The 27,696-nt window shown below is 39.1% G+C and overlaps 2 protein-coding genes across 3 annotated transcripts in view; both read right to left on the bottom strand.

Annotated features, from left to right (window-relative positions):
* tent4b (terminal nucleotidyltransferase 4B) overlaps positions 1–9,756 on the bottom strand; it is a 35,324-nt gene extending 25,568 nt beyond the window's left edge. The window contains exon 1 of one of the 2 annotated variants that reach the window (XM_081359957.1): positions 8,775–9,756. In XM_081359957.1, coding sequence (XP_081216083.1) covers positions 8,775–9,283 — 509 coding nt within the window. In that variant the 5' untranslated portion in view covers positions 9,284–9,756. The remainder of the gene's footprint in view (positions 1–8,774) is intronic. The other variant, XM_081359958.1, reaches the window with a different exon arrangement.
* A 138-nt stretch (positions 9,757–9,894) lies between these two features.
* heatr3 (HEAT repeat containing 3) overlaps positions 9,895–27,696 on the bottom strand; it is a 44,740-nt gene continuing 26,938 nt past the window's right edge. Inside the window, exons 7-15 of the mRNA XM_081359956.1 lie at positions 22,889–23,199; positions 22,136–22,226; positions 21,783–21,937; positions 18,811–18,893; positions 18,589–18,725; positions 12,083–12,171; positions 11,835–11,978; positions 11,234–11,410; positions 9,895–10,835 (exon numbers count right to left, since the gene is read on the bottom strand). Of these exons, the coding sequence (XP_081216082.1) occupies positions 10,722–10,835; positions 11,234–11,410; positions 11,835–11,978; positions 12,083–12,171; positions 18,589–18,725; positions 18,811–18,893; positions 21,783–21,937; positions 22,136–22,226; positions 22,889–23,199 (1,301 nt within the window). The 3' untranslated portion in view covers positions 9,895–10,721. The remainder of the gene's footprint in view (positions 10,836–11,233; positions 11,411–11,834; positions 11,979–12,082; positions 12,172–18,588; positions 18,726–18,810; positions 18,894–21,782; positions 21,938–22,135; positions 22,227–22,888; positions 23,200–27,696) is intronic.

Below are 27,696 nucleotides of genomic sequence, written 5' to 3'. Positions count from 1 at the left end.
TTCATCCGCAACCAAATCACAAAACTCATCCGCACCAACGTTTTTTGACCAAATTTCAAAGCCGCACCCACCCGCCATCCGCTGATTGTTTTGCGGTCTATGGACAATGCAATGCTCTGCTGATGCGAGCCGCAAGAAAGCCCTTGTCTATTCTAGAAAGGATGCAGCAAAGATATGTAATGCTAATGTATGAGGCATAGGCCTACGCTGAGTTTCATTCATTTACAATGAGATGCGCTCTAGTTCACAATGCAATGCAAGTGAACGCGGCGCACCGGCACCTCCATGTCACGGTTATTATATTGTCTGCTATATTTGCATTTTATTCATGCATTAAATTGCATTAAATACATGCAATTGGTTGATGAAACATTTATTAAAATTAAGATACAATTTGTACAAAACGAAATTCGCTTTAAAGAAAGGCTTTCTACAAAGCAAAACTTAATAGAGTGGTAAAAATCCTGTCTTACGATTTACAAAATGAAACTTCATTCAGTGGTAAAAACCATGTCTCCCGATATATTGCGCATCTTATGATCCTATCTTTTATTACAATTGTTTTTGAGCTAAAATGTAATACACATCATATAGGCTATACTACACTGTATATGTTTCTTTTATCAAACATGTTTGGGGCCAGTGAAGGGGTAATTAAACAGCATGATCAGTTATCGGTAATGATACGTTGTTTATTATTTTATTTTATCTATGATAAAAAATGTTTGTAAAAATATTTTAATAACACGGTTTGGGCAGTTATAGAGTTCTAATGATGGTGTTCAACTATAACTGTCGGTCTCACGGTTATATACTAACCGTCGGTCTCACGGTTATATACTAACCGTCACACCTCTAGTGTTTATATGCATTTCAGGCTTATTCAAAGTTCATCTGAGTACATATTTGCATATGGGTGTGTGCTTTTGTTTCATCATGGCTAGATAGAAGTGCGAGTTTCACTTCTGTGAAAAAAAAAAACAAAAAAAACACGTACAGTCTAACAACAGAACTGAGAGCAAGAATGGAAACACAGGGCCTGAATGAGCTCTTGATCTCACCATATCAGCTTTAAAAACAGTTACAAAACACAAATGGACAAGAGTTAGCAGAAGCTGACAAACCAAGATCAAGACAAGAGTTGAACATTTTTAAAGCACTCAATTCAACTGCAGTAAAATAATTCTCAGCAGGCTGTTTCACAGTTCGAAAAGCACATTTGACCACAGAGTCGTCCACCCTGGTTGTGGGAAGCAGATGACACACAGAGTCTGAGTTTCGTTTCACAGAATAAGCTGTTCAGATCAGTTTCAATTCTCCACTGCAGCCTGTTGTGTCCTCCAATAGAGCACAAGCAGCGTGTAGTTTACTCTTGTAACTGTTAGCCAATCAGAGAGCAGACTCTGTCACTATAGGAAACCCTTCATGCAACAAAACAGAATTTTCACTGCTGACTCACACGACATACTGAGATCACACAATCATCCTCATTTACTTTTAAGAGGAAATATTTTAAAAGCCCCAATAAAATCTCTTTGCTGAAAGCAAAAACCTTAAACAGGTTCATTTTAAAAATTAACTGATCCAAATGTTTGCAAAGTTGGCATGACAATTTTCTAAATGCATGTTTACTGACCTAAATGTGAAAAATTCTGTCCAGAGGTTTCATTTCTTTAAAATACTTTTTTTTGTGTGTGTACCCCATAACTGGACCTTACAATGAAAACGACAGACTTCTGTCTACTAACGTATGCCGGAATTAAATTATTTAGTCTGCTTTAACTCCGCCCCTTTAAGCTCACATTCATCTCCTTTAATTTTGAGTCCAAAGCCCACATCTCAACATTCAATCAACAACCTGCGCAAAGAACCAAATGCCCGGACTACATTGTTTTCCATTAAACCATTACACTCTGATGTAGGTTGCAATATGGAACAAAAGATTCGTCTCTACTTCTGTTTTATCGCGACTTCAACAAACAATGAACAGTGTTAATTTGTACATATTTCACCAGGAAAGGAAGTTGTACCCATATGTTTTTGGAGTGACAATGACTCTGTGGTAAAATAAGACCTGTCAGTGTCATGTTGGTGATGAATCGAAATCACTTTTTTAGTAATCTGTGGGCTTAGATCAAGACTGCTGTTATTTGTCTTTTCTTACTGGATGTCACCTCCAGAAGTTCTCTAAAAATGGGGAAATTCCCCGGTTAGGGTGGGGGTAGCACACGTGGCACAAACGCATGACACAATCAGATGCAATAATATTGGCAAATTATTTATTACAAAACTGACCATTGACAATTACTTAAACAGGTAGTTAAGAGCACAGATAATCATAGTTACAAATACCGTTCAAAAGTTTGTGGAAAGCAATTAGGCCCACCTCTTTAATTCAGCAAAAGACAACTACAACCTTGGTGGGACAACTTTTGAACAATAGTGTATAAAAACGAGTAGCTTAAAATTGGAAGAAAAAAGCATTGTGAGGTATAATGAGGGTAGATTATAATCCATGTAATGAATATACTCATGAACATGTAACCAAACTAGAGATCGACCAATGTTAATTATACTTAAATGCAGAAATAAATAAGCTAAATATTTTTTCCCCTTTTTAACACAAACTAAAAATTATTTATACAACAAATAAAAAAGGCCACATGCATTTTTGTAGCTGTAGTCTTATCAACACTGTACACTGCGAACAAGGCACATCCCATGTTTTGGACTATAATGAAAGCATTTTAGTTGTGAAGCTCATTTGATATAAAAATGTTTTGAACCAGGGCCTAAAATTAACAAATGCGAGTAAAAATCGGCGTAGGAGAGTATATGAAATGGTGTCGCCGACCAGCTGGCCGGTAACATTTTTAGGAATTTTAACAATGAACGTGAACAATGGGACGGCGACCGACGCTCGCGGCAGCTGACGGGCTAGCGCTTCATCTTCATGGAAGTTTAAGCCTTGACAAGAAGACGTGAAAGGAAGCTCATTTCGTTACTCGAAAGCCCAGTAGGCCGAGTCATAATACTAATACAGCGTGCGAATGCTAAACTGACCTCTCTTTCACATCCTCTTGCACTTGAACGGACAAATTTACACAAAATGATAGTAAACAGTCACGTCTTAAGTGTAGGCTACGTAAACAGTTGAGAAAGTAAATGCATGTGTATTAGTATATTAGATTTGTGCATTCACTCTTAAAGTGACAGCAGCCTAATAATCCTGCTGCTGTTTGTGTTTTTAATGTTAATCAAACAACAAAGGAAATAGAAAAAAAAAACTCACTGCTCTTGACTGAATAACGTTTGCAACTTTAATAAGGATTAATTAATAAGCATGTTTAATTCATACAGTGAAGAGTAAAAGCGCTGTTTATTCATTTGTATCTTTGTTCTATTTTATTTATTTGTGCTTTTGCTTGTAATTTGATTATTTGTTCTTATTTTAATACTGACTGTTTACTTGTCTTTAATAATGTTGGTAGTTTTAGCTGTGGTATCAAAATTGGAATAGAGAATTGTTAATTTTCACTTTGGAAAAAGTTAGTTTTAGACCTTGTTTTGAACCCTTAATTGTTAAATACAGTGCTGTACATATGCTGTACAAACTAGACCAAAAGTCCGGCTCATTATTTTGAGCCAAGAGGATATTTTAACTAACAAGTTTATTTTTAATTCAGCAGCCTATCTTTAACAGAAGTTCAACAAACGTGGAAGGAGAGCACACATCTTGCGACATACCTGACCCTCTTTTAGAAATGACTAAATTCACCCACCCTTTACAAACCTTTGATGAGTTTTGCATTACGCTTCTGCATTGCATTACAAAGGAAAACAATTTGCTTGGTCATGTAATAGTAATCCCAAGTACTAGTGCTCACTAGGGCACGATAAACTGGTAGAAATTTGTCAACCGGTAGAGATTTTAGACTAATGTCTCTAACCCAGTTATGCTCACGTGACGTTGCTATGCTTCACAGTCACAAAATCGTATCGTTTGCATGCATTTTTAAGTATGCGGTTTAAAAACAAGTGATTTTAAACCATTCAAACACAGTAAGCAGAGAAAGACAACTCATTTCACTATATGCGCACACTGTCAGAGAGACAGTTTCTCTGAAGAAAAACACACATTGGATCCGTGAAGTCGGTCTTAAAGCAGGGATGCACTATATATCGGCCACCATATCCGTATCGGCCGATATATGTTCATTTTTAATTTATCGTTATTAAAACCCCAGATTGTTTGTGTGGCCCTGCAATAACTCTACAAGTTATACTGGATAAGTACCTCACCAAAATGTGTTACCTTTCACATTTCTATTTTGAGGTCATGTCAACTTGACCAATTTGAGACTGAGAATCAAACAAACAGTGCTTCCTTCTGAAAGGGTTCTTTGAGGGTGCAGATGCCAAACATTGCCTTATTTTTACTGAAGCTCCATGTTGAACTCTCATCTAGATGTGTATTTGACACTGTTCTGTGATGAATCAGTAACATTCAAGCAATTACATAAGTTCAAAGTGTACCCACCCAACTCTGACTCAAGTCTGACCAAAACCTCCCTGGTACATTCAATGGGGCAGAGCATAAACAAGTGTCCATTTCATGTTGCTAGGCAGAGCATGGCTTGCTGTCAGTTGAGCAAGTAAAGTCAGTCTGTTGCTTTGCAGCCTCAATGCTCAGCAGACCATGACAAACCACACTCAAACTAAACCTGATCACACGTTAAACGCAATCAGTCATTCGATATGTGCAAACAGCTCAGTTCCTCGCCCAGTGCAGCAGGTAAGCATTTGATCTGGCATGATTAAAACGAATAAAAGTTTACCGACAGCCAAGCTTTTAAGTCTCAAATGTCAATGCAGATTCCAAACATTCTGCCACTGGTCTAAAAACAAGGGCAACACATTCTGACATCATCCCGTTCATTTCGACCACCCTGGGAAAGTGCCCTTGTGACGAGGGTGAATTCTTGCTGAGTGGTCTAATCGTGTGTGTGAGGGTGTCTGGGACAGTCATTCCTCTAGCACATGACACTATAGATATAAAAAGATGGTGCATTCCTATTACTTAAGAATCTGCAACGCGCAAAATGGCGGAATACGTCCCACCTTCTAAATAAAAGAGCCAATCGCTGATTGGTAAAGTCATTGCGTCAATGTAGTTGCTGTTAAAAGCTCCGGTTCCCATAGTAACCAGAGACTCCTGCTTAAGACTGCACGTGTGCATTGGTTGGTCTGGCCTGAAAAATAAGCTTTGTAAAGCTATTTGAGCATCAGAAACAACATGTATGGGCCAGTTCATGTCAAGTTTTGTTGCTGATTTAAAATGTTATTTAATCGTGATTTCGGCAAGCAGTTTTTGAGATCTCAGGATAACCCCGTTCAAAAAGATAATACTCGATGCACGAAATAGATGCCAGGAGGCATTGCAAATAAGGCCGTCGAGTGAACAGACTTTCCTTGAAAGGGACTTTGATGACACTCACATCTCCAAATCCTGCTACTAGTGACAGAATCAGTAAAAGACTTAAAGCCTCTCAGGGAAACCCCATGTGTTGGCACTAAAGGATGGTTTTCCATTACATTTAGCCCCCTTCAACCAACTTGCAATGCCTCCCTCATGCCCCATGATAACGGGTTAAACTAATGACAGAGATAGATGAATATGTCTGAACTCAACTGCACATAACAGAGCTAAAAAAAAGGAAAAGCATCAGCCAGAAGAAACCTTGCTTAAGGTTTAATGAATAAAACAACTACTATATTACAAAAACCTGCATGCAGTGATAAACCTCTGAGAATCCTTATGAGAAAATTATTTAATTCCCAATTCTTTAAAGTTTTGACAAGATTAACAACTATTCAAAGACATGAAGTCAGACCACCATCTGTTTAGCAACACCTACTGAATACAAATCAGCGTCTTTGTCCAAAAAAAAAAAAAAAACATATAATTTGCATTGATTTGGTGCTCTTCAAGAAGAGACCAGTGCACTGAATTCATCCTTCACTTATTAAAAAAGAAAAAGAAAAAGAAAAAAAAAAAACATTCAGAAGACCCAACATAAAAAATTCAGCAGCACAAATGAGCATGGAGAGAGGATTTCCCCTCTCCTCTCACTGCAGCATAGCTGTCAGGCAGATGAAGGGATCGCAGCTCACTCCGATTGGCCAGAAGCACAGTGACATCACAGAGACGGGATCGTGTGTCAGCTGGGAGGGGGAGCATTTGTTTTGGGTAGAGCAGGGAAGGAACTTACTCAACACACAGAGAATATAAACAGAAAAATCTCTCCACACACACAGATCCAGACACCCATTAACCATCTGTCTCTCTTCTCACACCTCCGAACAGAACAGCGAATAGGATTATAGTGGGAAATTAGCCTCCAACTAAGGCATACACAAACATATTTCTATGATGTAGGTTAGAAATATTCTGTGCTGTAGGAAGGAAGCACATTTCACATCCTGGTTTTCACAACAAATGATCCCTCTACATAACAAGATTAAAATCTTTAAGGCATCTCAGACATGCTCTCCAAATACAAAACTGTAGTGTGAGCCGATCTGCGTGTAAATCTGTACATTGACACACGTCTATAAAATGAGAAATGGAAAAACAGTGAAGAGGGAATCAGGTGAGAAGGTCTATAAGGTGAACTCTAGAATATTAATCACAGAGGAATGCACTTATGCGAACACTATATAAATGTGGATAAGGCTTGTCAGCTGTACTTTGCTCTTGGCTCCACAAGCTGCTGCACATATCACAAAGCAGGGCCATCTGCATTTAAAAAAAAAAAAAAAACCTACCAAACCACCACCACACCTAATGCTAATACCAAACCACTACACAAACCAGAAAACACAATCCAGCACTACTCCCACATGCTTTGTTCATACCGTTTGACAATTGACCTCTCTGGCACACTGGAAGATGTGCTTATGGACATTTAATGCCCTTAATAATGGACTGCCATTAAAACCTAATTTGAAGTTTTTTTTGGTTCAGGGAAAATGTGTTTGAGAGCATGATGCTGATTTTCTTTTAATCAGTCCATACAGGGATAGTTCACCAAAATAAGAGTTCCATCATCATTTAGGCTACTTTCATTCATCTTCAGAACACAAATGAAGACATTTTAAATGTTCTCACATCATTATTGTCCATCCATTCAAAGTTCAAAATTTTAAAAGTAAATCCATATGTTAAGCAATCCAGTATGCTTGCCTGATACACGAGAACAGCCTCATTAGTGCTCTATGTAGTGCGCTGATCAAGGTTTATATATGAATAAAGCCTAAATGAAATGTTCATCAAAGTGATCGTGTTGTGTTCAATTCATATAAACTACTTTTATGATGTCTTTTCGCACTTTTTGAAGAGTGAAAAATGTGGTTGCATGGATAATTGTGGATGGACAAAAACAATGAGAGAATTAAAAATATGTTCATTTGTGTTCCAAAGATGAACAGAAGACTAACGGGTTTGAAACGACATGAGGGCAAGTGATGACAGAATTTTCATTTTTGGGTGAACCACACTTTTGAAGCCGTTTAATTCATATCAAAAACAGTTGCAGCAACCTTAACAATGACAGCTATAAAAACATGGAAAGAAGCCTGTCATCATGAGGACTTATGATCTTTGAGTAACCAGAGTGTGAAGTGCAGGCAAGGTGTAGATTATTGACCGACTGAGTGACTGGGAGGAAGATAACAATTAATAGAGGCGGAACATACAGCAACTCTATGTAATTCATAGTACAGTACTGGAGTTTTCCATTTGGGATTGGTCTCATTTAATAAAGTCCTGCAAGCAAGGGAAAAGATCCACCGAGATATATAACAGTCCATATGTAATTCTTCAACTTCTAGTTTAGACATTTTAGTTCTATTCTTCTATAAATCACATTAAATTAGCATTTATTCACACAAACATCTACCATGGCAACAACTGTTTCTAAAACACCAAATGTTACAACTGAAAAACATATCTAATATATCTCCTTCAAACTGTGTACGATGTAAAACTGACACAAAGTAACCAGAGTTTTATTTTAGCAACAACTGTAGTAACGATGGCATTATGACAGAAACCATGCATTTATGTAGGCTTGTGACAAACCGTCAAGCAGCATACAAGGGGATAGTTTATCCAAAAACGATCATTTAATCATCCTCATGTATGTCACTTTTCTGCGGAACATAAGAGAAGATATTTTGAGAACTGGCTCAGTGTTTGTTCCACAGAAGAAATAGCCTACAGATGTTTAAAAAGACCAAAACATGTGATTAAATAATGACAGAAGTTAGAGTTAGGGTGAACTCTCTCTTTAAGACTAAGTTGACTTTGAGAGAGTTTGTGCTATGACTCGTAATTTTACAAGTATTCGGGCACTGGAGTAGAGGACCGTCAAGGGAGCAGCTGACAAGCCAGCGCAGGTCATTAAATGGAAGGGTTGCGAGGAGGATACTCTAGACATGCCAAATATGGAGAAGAAACGGCTCGGATGTCAAACCACTGGTAAACCTGCGAGAACCTGATAGTTATTTTTGTAAATGAACGGTCGCAGGTCCAACATCGAGCTGCTATAGCCTTTTAAATCAGGTCATGACATGTTAAAGGTGTACTGAACACCCCTCAGTTTAGTGTCAAACGTGTAGGCCAGCTCCTGAATCCGAGCAAACAAACGGGCCCTGCACCGAGGAGGTTATCCTACTACACCCACACATATAAAGTTCGTGTCTGCACTCACCCCACGATGCCGTCCGTGTAGTTTCTGCTCTTCCACGGTGTGCCCGTGTAGATGTCCTGCGCCCCATCCGTCAGCAGCAGACTCTTGTTAAAGCCAAACGTGCTCGCCTTGTTGTCTCTCTTCCTTTTGCTTGGCAACTCCGTTCCCACTCCTGCGACCCCACTGCCACCCACTTGCCCCCCTCCGCCGACACCCCTGCTCGCCCTACTGCTGCTGTTATTATTGTTATTGGTTTCCAGCGGGATAAAGTCTCGTTGTTGGGACACCTCACTGTCGAGTTTGGATCCAGACATCCCCTGATGATCCTTGGTCTTTCCGCTGCTGTCCACCGCGTTGCTCGACGCCCCGTCCCCGCCGCCGCTGCTGCTCGTCAGTTTGGCGCTGGCTGTGTTGCAGTTGTTGTTAAAGTAAAGGTTTCCCAGCGTCTGTGTCGTTTCCCAGATGTGCATCCACAGGTTGTTGGCGGGTCCGCGCTGTTCTGGCTGAAACCAGGCGATTCTAGGATCCATCAAACGCTGAGCTGCTGCAAGTACACTTGCCCCCAGAGCAGAGCCAGGCTCGGTTCGCTTCACCCACTAACGGGAACACACTCGCCCTGGACAGCAACTAAAATATCATGTACGGGTCCATCGACGTCTCTCGGGAAATGAAAACACCAGTGTAAACGAACTGTAAAATACGTTCTGCTTAAAAAAAGGCAACCGTCAAACTTCAGAGCACGAGGAATGGAAAAACGTGAGTGTCGTCTGTGTCACTGCCTCTGACCCGTTTCTATCTAAGATCGTGTCTCTCAATGGCGGACAGACCAAGTCGCGACTGCGCATGCTCAACCAGGCGTGAGCGAGCGCGCAGCGGGGACGCGCTGACTCCGAGTGTTACGCAAGAGCGCACGTTAGTTTTTGTTACGTAACAGCAGCAGGTTTGATACATTGTAGTAACACGAACCTCTCACTTGTCATGTTTCAAACGTACCTCGTAAAGGATGGCGCTAATCCACTGAGCCCTATATCTAGTGCATGGGGTCTCACTGATATCCTATAATTGGATTATTTTGTGATGCATTAACAGAAATTAGATTACTAGGAACAGAGTCCGCAAATAGAATATAAACAACAGTATTATTGTTGTGGAACAGGTCCGACCAGTGTTTATTTTTTACCACAAAAAATAAAATTAACAAAAAATACAATTGTCATAATTTCTCTCCCAATTCTTGAGAAATATATTTATCTTATATGCTGTTTTTTACATACACCTGAACTGCTACATTTTAAATGTATGCAAAACGACTTAACTAAGCATGCTAATAATATGAAGTTATCAAAATAATCAACTATCTAAGACAATGTTTATTTTCATGTAGACAGGTTTATGAGGGATCTAATACAACTCATAAACATCTGATAATCTACTGTTGCTGTGGGCCATAAAACAATACATACAAGCGTTTTGTTGTTTTCACATGATGACAGACTGGGTGAGAGGGGAAGCTGAACAACATAGCAGTGTTTATAAAGTAACCCCAGGGCACTGATCCATTATCATTTACAGAAGTTCTCGCTGTGGACAGGTCTTACCAGAAGCCAGTAAATAAACAAGGGGTTAAAGGGGCATCTGATTTACGACAGGATGACATTGCTTCACGCAGTTTAGTATGAATGCTGAGATTTGATGGTCAAGGGAGTGTACATTATAAGTCAAAACCACACAGACATCAATGATTCATAATTCTTCTTAATTGTCAACAACACAACAAGAGACCATTATGATATGTGATTCTTTAATTAAAGCACTTTTATGTTTGGTTTTACAAACATAATTTTGTATCTTAATTTCCTCACATAAACACTCTCACATAAAAAGAAAACCATAGAGTACAGACAGAAAATGCTAAATAAAATTAGGCAAGCCGTTTGCAGAGAATTTGTACTCCTGATCTCTGAAACCTCATTTTCTCTGCGTGTTCTCCAAGTAGCCGATGAATCTCTTAAGGTTGATCCTTATGTTGTCCAGAACACAAAGCTGATCAGGGCTGTATTTTCCTCTGCCTTCTTTTCGCAGCTGTGAGGGAACAAAAGGCCAAACTTTGAAAAGCCTGCCATCTAAAGGCCTAAGAACATACTAGAATGTTGCGAATGGTCAGACTGTGAATTGATAAAAGCAGCTGAAAAAAAAGTACTTTACAGTTTTAAAGTGGAACTTTTAAGATCAGCCAACCAAGACAGAAAGGAGCACTGAAATTCAACTGAAAGGATCTGTGGACAGTCTTATGACAGTGCTTATGCAACAGATCTCAATCTCAGAGAACAGACAAAAATGTTGCTCTTGAACCTTAAGCTCAAGCCTGTATTTAGAGGTGTGAGATTTGTCTGATTTAATATCCCAGCTCAAGTGTGCCAACATGAATGCATTTGTAACTTTGTGATAATATTTCTTGTTGGCTTTAAGTTTAAACAAACCTTGGCCCTAAACCCTGGCTGAAGAGCTTTGAGCGATGAAAGCAGATTAATATTTTTTCCAGCAGTCTCTGCTTCATCGCCATCAGCAAACACATCGAAGAGGGCATCCAGCGCTTCCCCGCACACCACCAGGTTTGTGTCCTTTGTTGCAACATTCAGTAATGCATGTCCAATCAGCTGCAAAAAAAAAAAAAAAAAAAAAAGAGACAAGGCTAGCTGTACAACTGACCAAAGCTAATGCAGAATAAACTGCAAAAACTTAGCTCAGTGATTAACTTATTAAAAGGCAGGCATACATGCATATTTTATCATACAATTCATTTGTTAAATCAAAATATAGCCATCAGTAAACGTATCCATCTGTAATTTAGTAAAATGAGACTGCATTCCATGTTATTTACTCTATGATTAATTTATTTCTAATAATAAATAAAACAGAATTTAACAAAACATAAAATATATAAAAAAATGAACATTTGATCATTATTTCTAACCTAAAATAAGGTAATAATTTCTTAATGTTATATTTATTGTGGGCATAATAAAGGCAATATAAACAAGACTAATGTTATTCTAATAATTCTACCACAATCAGTATTACCTGTAGAGTGTCTTCTGTGCTTTTCTCTTTGGCAAGAGAACTTCCTGTGATACCGAGAATGGCCAGAGCGTTAACTCTCACACTGACCAGCTCACAGCTGGTGGCAGCCTCACAAAAACTCATTAGCTGGTGTGGGGTCATACACTGCAGGATACAGCACATAAAACACACAGAGTTACACACAAATACAGGGTAAAGATTGAAATGATGTTCCACTAAAGCATAAAAATGATAAATGTGGTTTTGACCTGAGGGATGTTTTTGGTAGCCATGATCTGTAGAAGAGAGCGAAGAGCACTGGTCACAGCCTCCAGGAACTCCTCATCCTTTAACACCTCTAGAAATGAATTTAGAATTGAAGAAATCATGATTCAACAAATCACAATAATTTTGGTCAACACTGAATTCACAGTTATTTAATACCATTACTTAAAGGGGACATATCATGAAAATCTGACTAAGTTTAAGTGCTATAATCGGGACCCTGGTGTATCTACCAACACAGAAAATGTGAAAAGTGACAACCCAGTAACTTTGTTTTATTAATGGAAAAATACGCCGATCAGATTTCGCTCCCCTTCTGACGTAGAAAGGGGATCTTACTATAATATTACTGCCCCTTAATCTGCTCATTTCCACCCACATCGCTGCCATTTGGTTTTCGCAAGCGACACCAGTGTAACCAGTTCTAACGCAATGGCAAAAGTTTGAGCAAAGCATGCAAACGGTTCTGTCGTTGGCTGCACAGACGAGCACAGAACACTATTTGACCAAAAGAATTCACAGCTGTCTTATAAAGACCTCAGGGAACTGTGTCAACTTGTGTAAAGTTAAACATGACGGTACATACAAGTCGATTAGACGAATCAATGTAACTCCACAACAACTACATAAATGTATCCACTAACCATTCAGAAACGTCCAGGTGCATCTAAAAGTTGCAAGCTCTTCGTAAGTCTCTATATACGACTGCACCCCGCTACTGGTTATTTCTGAAATTTGACTGAAATTCACGTGTTTTGTTACTGCCGGAGTATCCGAAGCTCGTGTAAAGGATCGGCCCTTTTCTGAACGGAGGCGGGAGCAGCAGCTCATTTGCATGTAAAGGGACACACACACAAGTTTTTTTTTCTCACACACAAAAAAGGGCAAATTTGACAAGCTATAATAAATGATCTGGGGGTATTTTGAGCTGAAATTTCACAGACACATTCTGGGGACACCATAGATTTATATTACATCTTGTGAAAAGGGGCATAATATGTCACCTTTAATGACTTTGATATCATCATGTATTTATTGAACTTTTTTGGTTCAATAATAATGCTTTTTTTTGTTTGTTCTTTTTTTGTATTTTTAATAGTGGATTTCCTTGAACTTTAAATTTGACTGAACTTAAAAACATACAAAAACAGATGAAAAATAAAACAAAGAACAATATTAATATTAGTGCTGTCAAACTGATTAATCGCATCTAACAAATGTTTTTGTTTGCATAATATAATGTGTATATACAGTATCTCACAAAAGTGAGTACACCCCTCACATTTTAGTAAATCTTCTCAAGGGACAATACTATAGAAATGAAACTTGGATATATTTTATTGTAGTCAATGTGCTGCTTGTATAGCAGTATATATTTACTGTCCTCTGAAAATAACTCAACATACAGCCATTATTGTCAAAATAGCTGGCAACAAAAGTGAGTACACCCTAAGTGACAATAGCTTTACGTCGTTTAACCATGCAAAGCCACATGTCCTATTCATCATGTTTATGTTTTTGTCTGCTTGACAGGACCATACAAATTGTTGTATCTTGTATTAGAGCAGTTAAAATTTGTGCTTTGAGTACAATTCTCTCATACTGACCACTGGATGTTCAACATGGCACCTCATAGCAAAGAACTCTCTAAGTATTTGAGAATTAGAATTGTTGCTCTCCACAAAGATGACACTGAAGCTGAGTTATAGTACAGGCAAGGGCCATACAGAGGTTTTCCAAGACGGGTTCTACTTAGAATAGGCCTCGCAAGGGTCAATCAAAGAAGCTGAGTCCTCGTGCTGTGCGTCGGGTGCAGAAGCTGGCTTCAAAAAACAGACGCATGAGTGCTGCCAGCATTGCTTTAGAGGTTGCAGAAGCGGAAGGTCAGCTTGTCAGAGCTCAGACCATACACCACACACTGCAACAAGTCAGTTTGCATGGCCGTTGTCCCAGAAGGAAGCCTCTTCTGAAGCTCACAAGAAAGCCCACAAAAACCTGTCCAAGAACATGAATTACTGGAACCATGTACTGTGGTCTGATGAGACTAAGATAAACTAGTTTGGCTCAGATGGTGTCCAGCATGTGTGGCGACGCCCTGGTGAGGAGTACCAAGAAAACTGTGTCTTGCCCACAGTCGAGCATGTTGGTGGTAGCATCATGGTCTGGGTCTGCATGAGTGCTGCTGGTACTGGGGAACTGAGCGTCATTGAGGAAAACATGGATTCCAACATGTACTGTGAAGCAGAACATGATGCCCTCCCTTCAGAAAATGGGCCGAACGGCATGATAATGACCCCAAACACACAGCCAAGATGACAACTGCCTTGCTGAGGAAGCTGAAGGAGTGGCCAAGTATGTCTCCAGACATACATAGGTGCAATATTAACAATATAACTTACTATAAATTCCCTTGTTTGAGGTGTATCAAAGTTTACATGATATAATGTTAGTAATACGCAAGTAACTCTCAGTAATTTATTTATTTCCCAAACAATGGTAATTTTCTTTAAAGGGGTCATAGACTGAGAATTCAAATGTTCCTTGATCCTTTGACAGTTAAGAGTTTGTTATACTATAAAAAAAATACCCTGCAAGTTTCAAAACTTTCTTGTTATTCCAAAAACTGCTTTTATTGAAACCAAGGCCAGCAAACAACAGGATCTAAAAAGTGGAGACTTATGACGTCACAGGGCATCTTTGGCCCTGCCCACTGAAGCGTTAGTGAATAGTGACATGAGAACGAGAAAAGATCGACACAGGATCAATACCATTATCTTCCAAACCATCCTAATGCTAGTCCTTATCCTAGTCCCTAAGTCCTAGTCCCTAATCCTAATGCTGTTTGTATTCGGTGTATTTCACTGTGGATTATTTGGTAAATTTTGGCGCAGGCTTTGCAAACAGACTTTTACGATATGGATCTGCCAGCAACGCCACAAACATGCAAGTAGTCATGTTTATTCTAATGCCTGACCTGTGATCAGTGATTTCTGATGTAATTATTCAAGTTCAGACAGATTATATCTCAAAATATCGAGATATCAGTACTGTTTATGCATCAGTAAATCAAGCCAGTGACTAAACAATCAACTTCACGTCGTTTCTCTTAGTAGGATGAAAATACTCTTATTTAAACTGTGATTAAATTATATTAAGAAAGCGATCAAAGCAGCTCCCTTTCAAATTGCCCAAGCTGTCAATCAAACAGCGCGAGTTTCTCTGGACACTTGCCAAAACTCATTGAAATCAATCATCATAAAATCATGATGCTGTTACATCGTGTTAGCATTGTTATTTGGTGAAAGCCAGAGGTGTAAAGTCCAGGTTCAGAAAGTAAAAGTCCTCCTCAGTAGCTATTGTTCCAATCACCTGGATTTGCTAATTAGCAACGTTTTTCAACCAGGAGATAGAACTAATTAGTGAAATCAGCTGGCTGAGTTCATGGGTGGAATAAATATATGGCAGGACTTTTACTTTCTGACCCCTGGACTTTACACCTCTGGTGAAAGCATTCGTGAGAGTGCCGAAATTGCTTTGCAATGATAAGATATTTTCATATGCAATCAACAGACTGTCTGTCATCTGCTCAATTCTCATCACTGCAACCTTTCATGTGATGGGAATAGATCATTATGATCAGTACTTGTCAATGATTCCTTAATCTCGATAGCTGTAATAGTAAAAACGTAGTAAAAGTTTTAGAGAGAGTTCCACATGTAATACTAGCTATTCCATATGCAAACATGTCAGCCAATCAGAGCAGTGGGCGTTTACACTGAAGTCTCAAAGCAGACACGCCCCTTCAAACAGAGCGTTCAAATCAGAGGCTAAAATCAGGCTTGGAAAAATGCCTTTTATTTGTAAATTATAATAGCCTGGCTAACGTCAGACCTAGTCTCATTGAGACGTGGTCTGGGAACCACATTTTCTCGTATTTGAGGCGTGGTTTACGAATGCCCAGAGCCGTTTATTGGGCGCTACGAATGTCTATCAAATGCTCTGTACGTAGCTCATAGCCAATCGTTTCAATTATACCAGATGACGTATGTAAAGCGACAGAAATTCGATGAGGAAGAAGACGATGGCTGAAGAAGACTAAACTACTTAGAACACTATCTAAGGCTGCATCGAAAGGTAACTTCGCGTCTGATGCCATGTTGGATCCATAGATATAAAAAAACTGCTTCGGTGTGTCGCATAGACATCGTCATCGTCTTGCTGCTTCCTCCCCGTTCTGTGATTGGTCCCCTCGCTGAGGCGAAAATCTGGTCCATGGAATCCAGGCTGCCTAGCAGCGTGAATAAAATCGCGCCGCGCGCAAGGCAGCATGGGGAAACCCAGGCTAAAATTATAACAATTTTTGATGTTAAAATCATTCTAACATTATAAAGACACCCCAGGAAACATTATAAAACAATAAAATAATCCAGTCTATGACCCCTTTAAAATCTGCAACTAAAGCCCCTTTCACACAGTGCGTTGATCCTGGGAAATTGCCGTAAAATTGCTTGAGTGCCTTCTGTGTGAACGCAAACACGTCCCGGGATTGATGCCGGGATGGGGACCTAGCAACATTGCCGGGATAAGTCCCAGAATGTGCCCTGTGTGAACAAAAACCAGGACCAATGCCGTAACACACACACACACACACACACACACACACACACACACACACACACACACACACACAGTACTGGGCGGTATACCAGTTCATACTGAATACTGGTGTTTATTTTTGTTATGATATGAATTTTTTTATATACCGCAATACCGGTGTATGACGCTTAAACAACACTCGGAATGCGGCGCGACACTGTTTGAGAGGGTCCCTTTTCACTGTTGCACTGTGGTGATGCACAGCTGTGTGTGTTACTAAGTGTGACTGTGAAGACGGATAGGTTAAACTATAATAAATTGATAGCTGTCAAATTATATTACAGTTTTCCATACATTAGTTCACCATATCAACACTGCCCGCCACAAATAGTTTTTCCAAAAGGCTTTGACATCGTTGAGTAAACATGAGCACTGCACCTTTCAGTCAAAACGCGGCACGGGTGTTTTTATATTAAAGGAATAGCGGAGGATTTTACCGAATTTTAGAAAAGAACCGCCCTCTCCACTTTTTGAAAAAATGCACATGCGCAACACTCTACCTGCTCCCGAGAGGGAACGCCAAATTAAACGTGTGCACGAGAGAGCATGCACGAGCTAATCATAGCTTACATTAACTTTTACTAGCAGTGATTTTAAATGGATTTCTCCAAATTAGCATACCAAACTTTACCTGTCAAGTAGAAACTTTGCGACTGAGGCATCAGTGGGAAGCCCAACCTGTGTTTTGAGCGCACGCCATCGTGTGAATCGTGTGCACGAGCACGTACGACGGCCTTACGTAAACATATTACCAGAATGATTGACACTTAGGAGGACCAATAGTCTTGATGATCCACCCGGAAAAAGAAAATCCTCCACTATACCTTTAAAGTATCTTTGTAGGGAACTGACTGTTTTTAGAAGAGTTTCGATGTTATGTTATGTTTTATTTTATCTTTCTTTATCTTTCCTGATAAAGCAGCGTTTATGAGCGCTGCGCTGCTTTGCGTACAGCCGTTACCGGGGAAACCGCTATTTCTGTTGCTCCTAAAGCGCCTCCTGCTGGCAACTCTTTGTAAACAGCATCATTTTGTGGGGCCTTGCAAACCTGTATTAATACTAGTGTGGAATTTTTCTACAATATTCACTCATGACAGCAAAATAGGGCATTCTAAGTAAATCTAAAGCAGTATTTCCTCTCTCAATCAGTAGAAAATGTGGTTAACACCCAGTCATGCTTGAAAAAAAAATACGTGAAAACGTTATAATTTTGAAAAATACCATGATATAAATTTTTGGTCATAGCGTAAAGCACTATATATACACACAAATTTATATTATGTAAACAAAAACTTATGTTAGATTTTTGACAGTACTAATTAATATATATACACATTAAAGGGATAGTTCGCCCAAAAATGAAAATACTATCATCATTTACTCACTCTCAAGTTGTTCCAAACCTGTATGAATTTCTTTCTTCTTCTGAACACAAAAGTAGATATTTTGAAGAATATGTGTAACCAAACAGTTGATGGACCCCATTAACTTCCAAAGGTATGGAAAAAATAAACAACTGTTTGGTTACCGACATTCTTGGGTGAACAAAGTAACCCTTTATATAAATACAAAAATAAAAATGGTAATCAATAAGATCAACTATGTTGCTCTTTCACAGTGCACTACAAAATATTCATTCTAGCTTATTTTTACTTATTAATTTAATATATTGATGTAACGTGACAAAAGTTACAGTTCCGCTGTAAAGGAAAAAAGTGCGCTGGATTTATGACAAATTGGAAGAATCATTGCAAAAAGGAATGTGGCACAAGTTTAGATTATCCAAAATTGTAATTGAAAATAAAATTGTGTTAATCTCCCAGCAAATAATCACCTGCTGAGCTGAAGACCAATGTGGAGAGGTGCAGAGCCACTGCCTGTAGCCCTGAAGCACCACCAAGAGACTCTGTATCCATAGAGGAAAGGATATTATGGAGACACGTCAGTGCACGACACTGCACCCGGTGCATCCTAGAAGAAACAAAGCTCGAGAGAATAAGATTAGGGTTCTCATAGCTTTGCATGATACTAAAACCATCAAGCATTTGTTTTTTACTTTTTCAAGAGGCATTTCCAGGAAGGATGTTTGCTACAAAGCTCAAGGACCGCAGCACTGGGGAACTCTGCCTTCTTTAAGACCTGAAAACAATCAGACAGTGAAGTGAATACAGTACACACAGCTATGACACAGGAACAGTATGTTATACAATTAATACCTGAGTATGTATTTAGTATATTTCGCATATTTAGAAACATACTGATGTATTCTCCTGTGTTGGGGACTTGGCGTAGGTTTATAAATGATTTACGTTACAAATCTGATGAAATGGTGCACATCGAGTTCCCAGATGAATGTTATAAGCAACCCAAACTCACAGCATATGCAGAGATGGATTTTGAGACGCGCTCCACGCAGGTAAATGTTAACAGTTCATGTAGGCCTGTCACGATAACAAATTTTGCTGGACGATAAATTGTCCAAGAAATTATCGCGATAAACGATAATATTGTTGTTCTGAGACCATTTTCATTTAATATAATTATAATGGCATAATAATGCAGGTACACCTTTTCAACGATCTATAAACTTTTATTTCTAAAGAATATTAAACATTGAAAACGGAAAACATTTTAAATATCCAAAAAAATGAACAAAACAACCAAAAACAATGAAAGCAATGGACTCTTAAGCGGGTCGCACACCGGACGCGCAGCTCAGCGCCGCGCCGCGCCACGTCTTGGACAACTGTCACCTGCAAATCCGATAACATCAGCAATTTTCTGATTTCTGTAAATAAATATAAAACTAAATGTATATTGCAGCACAGGATTAAGTCCATATATACATTAACTACGATTTGAGACACATAATGTAAATTGTATATAAAACTATGTAAATGGCGCTCTGTGGCGCGGCAGGATTTTGAACACGGTCCTGAGCCGTTGTTGGGCGCCGCGGACAGACGCCGAAAGGCTCCGCCGGTGTGTGTACACTCATAGAGAATAATGTGTTCGAATTTAAAAGACGTGGCGCTGCGCGTCCGGTGTGCGACCCGCTTTAGTGTCTGTTAACAAAATAAATGTCTGTTAATAAATAAAATGGATGTAAAAAAAATTGCACTTCAAAAAATATTAAACATTAGGCTTTGGACATTAGGCTTAAATAGTGATACATTCCATAACAGGCAAAACTGACAGTTAGGACCTTTGTAAACAAATAAAAAAAGCCTCAACAAGCCATATCACACAATTTTCGACTGTTACTCCTGTTACTTTGTCCTCCTGTTACTTTGTCAAGTGATTGTGTACTGTCGGGAAGACGGAGACGCACTTTATTGCGTGTATGCTACGCACTGAAAATACTTGGTTAGGATTAGGGGTGAGAAGTGCGTGCATATTACACGCCATAAAGAGCGTATCATATGCATGCAAAAACTATTTTTGGCGTATAAATGGCACGAGAAATAACATTCGTGGTATAGATACGCATTTTCATGTGATCGGGCTTGCTGTCGCAACTCACAACTAGCGTCTTCTCTCTCTCCCGGCAGTAGCCGCAAACAGTCCCGCCGGCGCTTTCCCATACAAAGACCATGTGACTGACAAGCGCCGCAGCGCCGCCTCCCCACACAAAGACCATGCAACTGACAACAAAGAGGGTTCACTCCTCCTATACGCTAAAGAACCGAGCGAGAGTGGTCATCCAGTCTCTTTGGTAGAGAGAGAGAGAGACGAGGAAAACAAACAAGCATGCAAATGGAATTATCGCGGCCGGAAAAATTATCGAGCTCATTTTTTTTTTATCGTGCGATTAATCGAATTATCGACTATCGCGACAGGCCTAAGTTCATGTGGAGCAGCATTTACTGTAAATGGAGCCGCTCTCAGACGCACGTAACCTACATGCATGTAAATAAAGCGCATATATATTAAACCTGCAGGGCATATACTGTATTAACTTAATTTAATCGCTGCCTTTGAGTATTAACAATAGCACAATGCTATAGTATGCTTTTTAAATGGTTTTAATACATTGTGTAGCCCTAGAAAACGGTCTAATAATGTGTTTCATGGATTCTTGTCCGTGGAAAGCACAACATTCAGTATTTTGCCGGTTACTCGACATGGTTAAATTGCAAATCAAGTACTTTTTAAAATTGAGTACACAAATTTTATCGGGGAATTGTGACAGCCTTAATTATAAATGTCTTTCCTGTCAATTTTAAGGTTTTCTTAAAAAAAAAAAATAAAAAAAAAAACCTTTCATAAGGACTAAACAATCTCCTCATTTCACAATTAAGCCAAAATATGACTATAGTGCTCCCAATTTAGCTTGTTTTACAAATATCCCAAAGCAGCCTGGAGTACAGCATGTGAGGTTTGTTTTCCCTACTGGACCAGAAGAGTCTGTAACACCAGAGTTACACAAAAAGATCATGTCATTTTATGTTTTGCAGTAGCCTGGCAAGCCAGACCTACATCAAGATGTTAGGTCTGGCAACTCACAATAGACACGGCTCAATCCGAGGGGCAGGATAAACGGCTGTCTTTCAAATTCCCTCTGCACGCAATAGGACAGCGCTTCATCCAACCAGAGTGTTTTCCCAACAGCGGAGCTAGTTGATATATTCAACTTTTGCCATATCTGGCCGGCAAAACTACGAACACATCTTCCTTTTTTTTAAGAATGACTTAAGTGCTGTTCTATGCTCTTTTCTCAAAGAAAAACCTAACTCCAAGTCCTGCAGAGTCGCAGACAAAGCCGATTCGAAAGATGTTCTCCAGCAGCAGCCGTCATTCTTTGTTTTCAAGTGGCAGGTAACCGTCGCAACTCTGTCGTCATTATGTTAAGCCCGCCCCGCCTACTCTATACACGATGTGATTGGCCTGACCCAATTTAGGTTTTTGCAGCTCGAAAGTCAATGGAGAGTTGCTAGACTGCCCTGGCTGCAAAATACATTTTGCTAGGGTGCATCTAGATTTCTAGGCTAGTTTTGCAGACTAATATTATGTAATGATATGTGTTACCTGTTGAGGTATGCTGTGGCTGAGCAGGATTGTGTGAAGTTCAGCAGACAGACAGAGAGGAGAGAACATACTGGAATTAGTGTCTGGCATCCCATCAGCACACACCTCACTCTCATCACTGCTGGACATCTCCTCCCACTCATCATCTGAGGGCTCTACAAACACACACACACACACACACACACACACACACACACACACACACACACACACACACACACAGAGAGTCAATATCCCATCACATTATCCTCTGCCTCGTCTTCTATGATACAAACACAGAAATCGTTCCTCTAATCCAGAATATTCATGTCTTCCCCCAAGCACCTGCTCGCCTACAAACAACACAAACTCACCATCGGAGCAGCACATGTTGACGATGATTTCCAGGGACGTCTGCTGTGCTGACATCAGTGCTTTGGCCTCTCGCAACTCCAGCCTGTCTCTCTTAAAACCACAACATACACACACAACAAAACCACAAAAGTAATTGTTGGGGTCGTCTGTTGTACACATATAGTGATGGTTATACTGATTTAAGATAGTTTAACTGATTACTAATAATTGACTTGATGAAGCTGAAATAGAAAATGAAAGAATTAAGGCCATTCATGGCAACATGGAAAGGACAGATACAGTAAACATGCTTTGCTTTGGTTCCAGATGAGAACTAGGCCACAAATGAGGATCTGGATCAAATCTCACCATGAACATTCAGAGGACAATGTTCAGGACACCCTATGGGCAGGTTACACTTGCCAAAAGGAGTTCAGAGAGGTTACTGTAAATGAGGACAGTCACTCTGTGTTTAGAGAGAGCGAGAACCATCTTGCTTTGAGGGACAGATATGCCATCACTTGCATTGACATGGCTTGAAGGGGAAAGAGAGAGTGCAGAAGGTATTCCCGCCCTCACAATGGCCTTATTTGAGTCATGTGACACATTCAGCCAGTCAATAAGACATAGTCCTCATGTTGAGGAATATAGTGAAGATGTTGTTTAAGAGTGTGCCTGTGACCTCCATGTGCACTCTAACCTATCATAATAAAAGGCTCATTTTTGTAGTTACTTTTTTTTTAAACAACAAGACAGAGCAGCTTCAAACTTACAGGCAACAGATCTGAAATGTCACTTTTTGTTTTTGACATTTGTCCCTTGGGCTTTCTTCCATTCATCTTCTCATCTCTCACATCCTCCTCCATCTCTTCGGCTTTGTGCCCTGCAGGCCGCTCGTCTGTATGATCTGACTCTGTGGCAGATGTTGTCTCTTTAGACAGACGGGCATATTCAGCATGCCACAGCTCTGGGATGAGCACTCCAGCGTCCAAAATGAGACAGTGTGAGAGAGTGGTGGCCAGCGCTGTCAGTGCCTGAGACTGCTGAGCAGAAGACATACTGCTTTTTAGATTCCATAAAGAGCCTGAAGAACAGATGAAAGACAAACAACTATTAACCATTTAATACTAGCTTTATGAAAATTTGCTTTATTTCAACTATATATTAAGTCTCCACTACCCATTCAGAAAGCAGTATTTCAGTCTTAAATTTCCTCACCAATTATTAAAACTATCAACTCTTTGGAAGACAAGGATCAATAAGTTAACAGTTAATGCATTAGCTATAATGAACTAATAATGAATGTGATTCTTTACAGCACTTATTAATCTAGATAAAGGGTGTAACAATATATCGTGTCACAATATATCGTAATACAAAAATGCAACACAATGTATCGTGGATACTGACAATATGTATTGTGTATATTTCACTAAAAATAAAAATTACTGTGTCAGTACTACATTAAACTACTATATATAACTTTGAATATAGGGCTGTGGCTGTCGTTTTCAACTGATTCACGACACATCATGAAAACTGGTTAAAAACTTAAACTTCAAAAAATAGAACAGTGAAACTCATTTAGAAACAGATTTAGTCACACAAACAGCACAAGTGGCTTGTGAAGAAACAGACTGGCTGTATAACAATTTCATGCAAACAGAATATCGCTGTGGAGATCAGTGCTTTTTCCGCAGTGTAGAGCGCGCGTGCAGGGTTGCCAGATTGCACTGACTAAGTAAAACACGTGTAATAAAATGTAAGAGAAAAGCTTTGTTTGGGTAATTTGGGAGATTTAAGCTATTCAGATCTGGCAACCACAAACATCAATGCTAGTGGGGACTTCTTTACAATGCAAGATAATGCAAATGTCTAATAAAAAAGCGTTTTCAGGATAAAAAACGAGCAGGTAAATATCGCGACAATTTTTAAAAATTAATCGAGAGAGGCAGATATCGTTATCGCGATTAAAATACGATTAATCGGGCAGCCCTATTTGAATATAATGTATAATTATGCAATGGGGGAATATTTGCGGGTCCTGATAATGACAAATGTCTTATGTTACCAGTAAAAAGTGGCCTACATTATTTTAAATATATCTAGTCAGTGACAGAGAGCAAGCATAATTCGTCTAAAATAATTCTGTATTTTCTGCTTCAGAATCATCAATATTTTTATTCTGGTGTTACCTTTGTCCTATTATCATTTTACCATGTCTTGGAGTAGGCTATTGCAATAATATAATATTATGCTGTTTGTATTTAAATAGGCGGCTATATATAATAAATATATAAATATTATAATATGCTTAAAAATTTAAATTTTTAAGAGTCTATGATTGGATCATTATTGCAGTGATTATGTTTCTAGCATGTTATATGTTTGGCAACAGTTCTTCTAACCCTAACTGACCCTCATTTCTTAAACAAGCATGTAGGAAGGGTTAGACATCATGGCTATCCATCATGGGAATGCACATCATGGCCATATTCCAGGATGACAAAGCCAAGATTCATTAGACTCAAATTGTGAAAGAAATCTTGACCAAAAATGATGCACCTCCTGATAGAAATAAATGTTGTGATGTTTTTTTTCACCCACATCATTGCTCAGTAAGGCAGTAATTGTGACATATTTACTTGTAAATGAAGATAAAACAATTTTAATAAATCACTGGTAGTAATAATAATAACAAAAATATAGTATTATAACATGTATTCTTGGCTAATTATTCATCATACAAGTTCTTAATGTTCCAGCTATTTGACTTCTGTTACAGTGAAATATTACATTGACGGCACTGCATGAAGTGTGCTTACATTTTACTAACCAGTATTTTAGATTAGATTGAGGAGTGCATTATACCATAAAATAAATAAAATGACAGAAAAGGTTGATTTTTAGGTGGATCTGAATGGGAACAGTGAGTTTCTATCAAACAGATTTATTTACTTTGTCTATATTGTGACCAAATTAGTTTGACCAAATTATTTAAAAATAAAACGTTTGAAACTATATTTAATAATTCACTGATGTATTTCAACAGATGCGTCCAAATGTATCTTATTAAGCTATGAATATTGTGACGTATTCAAGGTTGTACATAATTTTCAATCCAAGTGTTGCCATTGGTTTTGTAGGGTTTAGAATGTTTGAGCAGTGTGTTAGGATTGTCAACAATCTGGCATTATCTAAACATGAACTGTTGAGCAACGTGTCCCTGCCAACTCTATAGAAACTAATGTGAGTGGAGCAGGGGATACACAGCCTCGTTTTTATTGTAAGGTGAACTCAAGGCATTCGGTTCCTTTAAAGGAACAAAGTATAAATAATTTGTTACAGTTGGTTTTTGCAATTGGTTTGGATAACACGCTGTGGCACATGCAGTGTTATTATATAGCCTACAATATAATATGAAGTGTTTCTTCCCTTAAAAGTTTAATTTCACTACCTAAATGAGATAGATCAGGCGTGTTAGTGTGGCATAGGGTGATTTTAGAAAACAGAAAAGACTGAACCCCATTTTATTTTTGGTAGGAACACTGCTGCCACTGATTCTGTAGACCTCTCATTGTGATATAATTCATCCCTGTTTAGAGTAAAATTTCCAGCAGATGGCGCTCTCTGTAATACACATATGCAACTACTAGTAAATAGCTGAGGCCAGAACAAGAGTTGTTGAGTACGTGTGTGGAAGAGCGCCAATGAACTGTCACATCTTTTGTATTTCCAACAGGTAAATACACTTAAAACAGAATCTTGAAAATAGTTAACAGTAGTAGAAACACAGATAGCGACCTGTTGTAATGTTAACTCTCTACAGCAATGTGTTTTCTTGTGAGTTTTGACAAGCTTCGAGTACAATGGCGCGCGGTCAGTTAACGGTTATTGGCAAAGCCACTGAGTATGTTTGTTACGTTATACGAGAGCTTGACAGCTAGACGACTAATACAGTTCAGAAATTAATGCTGTGTATGTAATGTATGAGGTTAACTTATGTAAAATATGCTAGAAGTGAATATTGAAGGTATTGTTTTGTGTATTAGCTCCATGTTTGTGTCAGCATCAGCCCCAATGAGTGAATGTATGTTAGCTAACGCTAATCGCGATAGAGGTTATTGTTATGTTACACTCTCTACGTGGTTTCTTAAGGAAGGATACACCAAGACAGGATTGTCCTCTCTTGTTTAAGTGTCACATTATTTCTGTATTGATGTTAGGAAATATTATCTGTTATCCCCATACTGGGAATAGAACATAGCCTAATGTTTTTCAGTGAGAATGTTGTACACACATACATGCGCGCGCGCGCACACACACACACACTGGATCTTCACAAATACTTACCTGTAACATTATTACTGCTTATGCGAGACATTGCATTTAATCACATATTCAACTATTAAATGTTTACAATGTTCTTATGAAACCCAATGTGTGATTGGGTTATATATTAACTATAGGTTATGATACTTGGTAATATTAAATATTGGCCAGAACAAGAGTTGTCGAGTACGTGTCTGGAAGAGCGCTAATGACCTGTCACATCTTTTGTATTTCCAACAGACTTTATAATTACATGTGTTACACCAGACCACAGTGTCATTCTTGGACCTGTAACATATTTTGGCGAGCCACCAGCCAGGAGGAGTAGTTAGCAAGGAACATCACCCCTTTCATACGGAGACGAACCTGGAGTGAGACAATGGGAGACATCCAGTATCTTTGAGACAAAGTAAGTGATGCACCCTGGCAGCTGGGGGAGAAGGACCTTTCTGAAGTCTGCATGTATCTGAAATGTGACGGACTGGACAGAGGAGAACCCCGCAGCAGAACCCGGAGGTCGCTCATCAAAATGGCCGAAAGTGTGCTGGATGAAAAAGAAGCAGCTCAGGAAGAAAGTGAGGTTAGTTCATTATTAGCCGACATACTGTCATTTGTGACTGAGATGGAGGAAGGTGCCGCTCGGAAAGAGATTGTTATTAAAGATCCCAGCCAATGCAGAGGGCTTGGTGAAAAATACCTGCGATTCAGTCACACTAGAATTGAGACAGAGGAACAAACACCAAACAATGTGTACACAAAACCCAGCCATACTCAGTTTCGAAGCAGACATAATCAGCCTGCTGGATTGCCGGAAGTCACACTGAGAAGGGAGTTTAAGATCTTTGGGCAAATCGGGGAGAGTGGCCAGAGGGATAAACTGTCTTACCTTAGCCTGATCAGACAGATTGAAGTAGGGCTGGACAAAGGACACTCAGATACTGAGATAATGGAGGCTGTGATTAGAACCATCAGCCCAGGCCTGCCCTTGCGAGATATGCTAGAAATCAAGCGCGGACTTACACTTAATTCGCTCTTCATAATCTTAAAAGGCCACTATAAAGTAGACAGTGCCACTGACCTCTATCACCAACTAATCAACATATCACAAGAACCTAGGGAGTCAGCCTCAAATTTTGTGTTCAGAGCTATTGAACTGAAGGTTCACAAATGGGGATCCCGATGAGCAGTATAGCAGGGACACCGTACAGCGCAAATTCCTACGTTCAATCGAAACTGGATTGCTGAGTGA

This window comes from Scardinius erythrophthalmus (assembly GCF_964197995.2).
Source record: "Scardinius erythrophthalmus genome assembly, chromosome: 2".
Lineage (NCBI taxonomy): Eukaryota > Metazoa > Chordata > Actinopteri > Cypriniformes > Leuciscidae > Scardinius > Scardinius erythrophthalmus.
The sequence above is the reverse complement of the archived record's forward strand: the minus strand, read 5'-3'. Positions and strand labels throughout refer to the sequence as shown.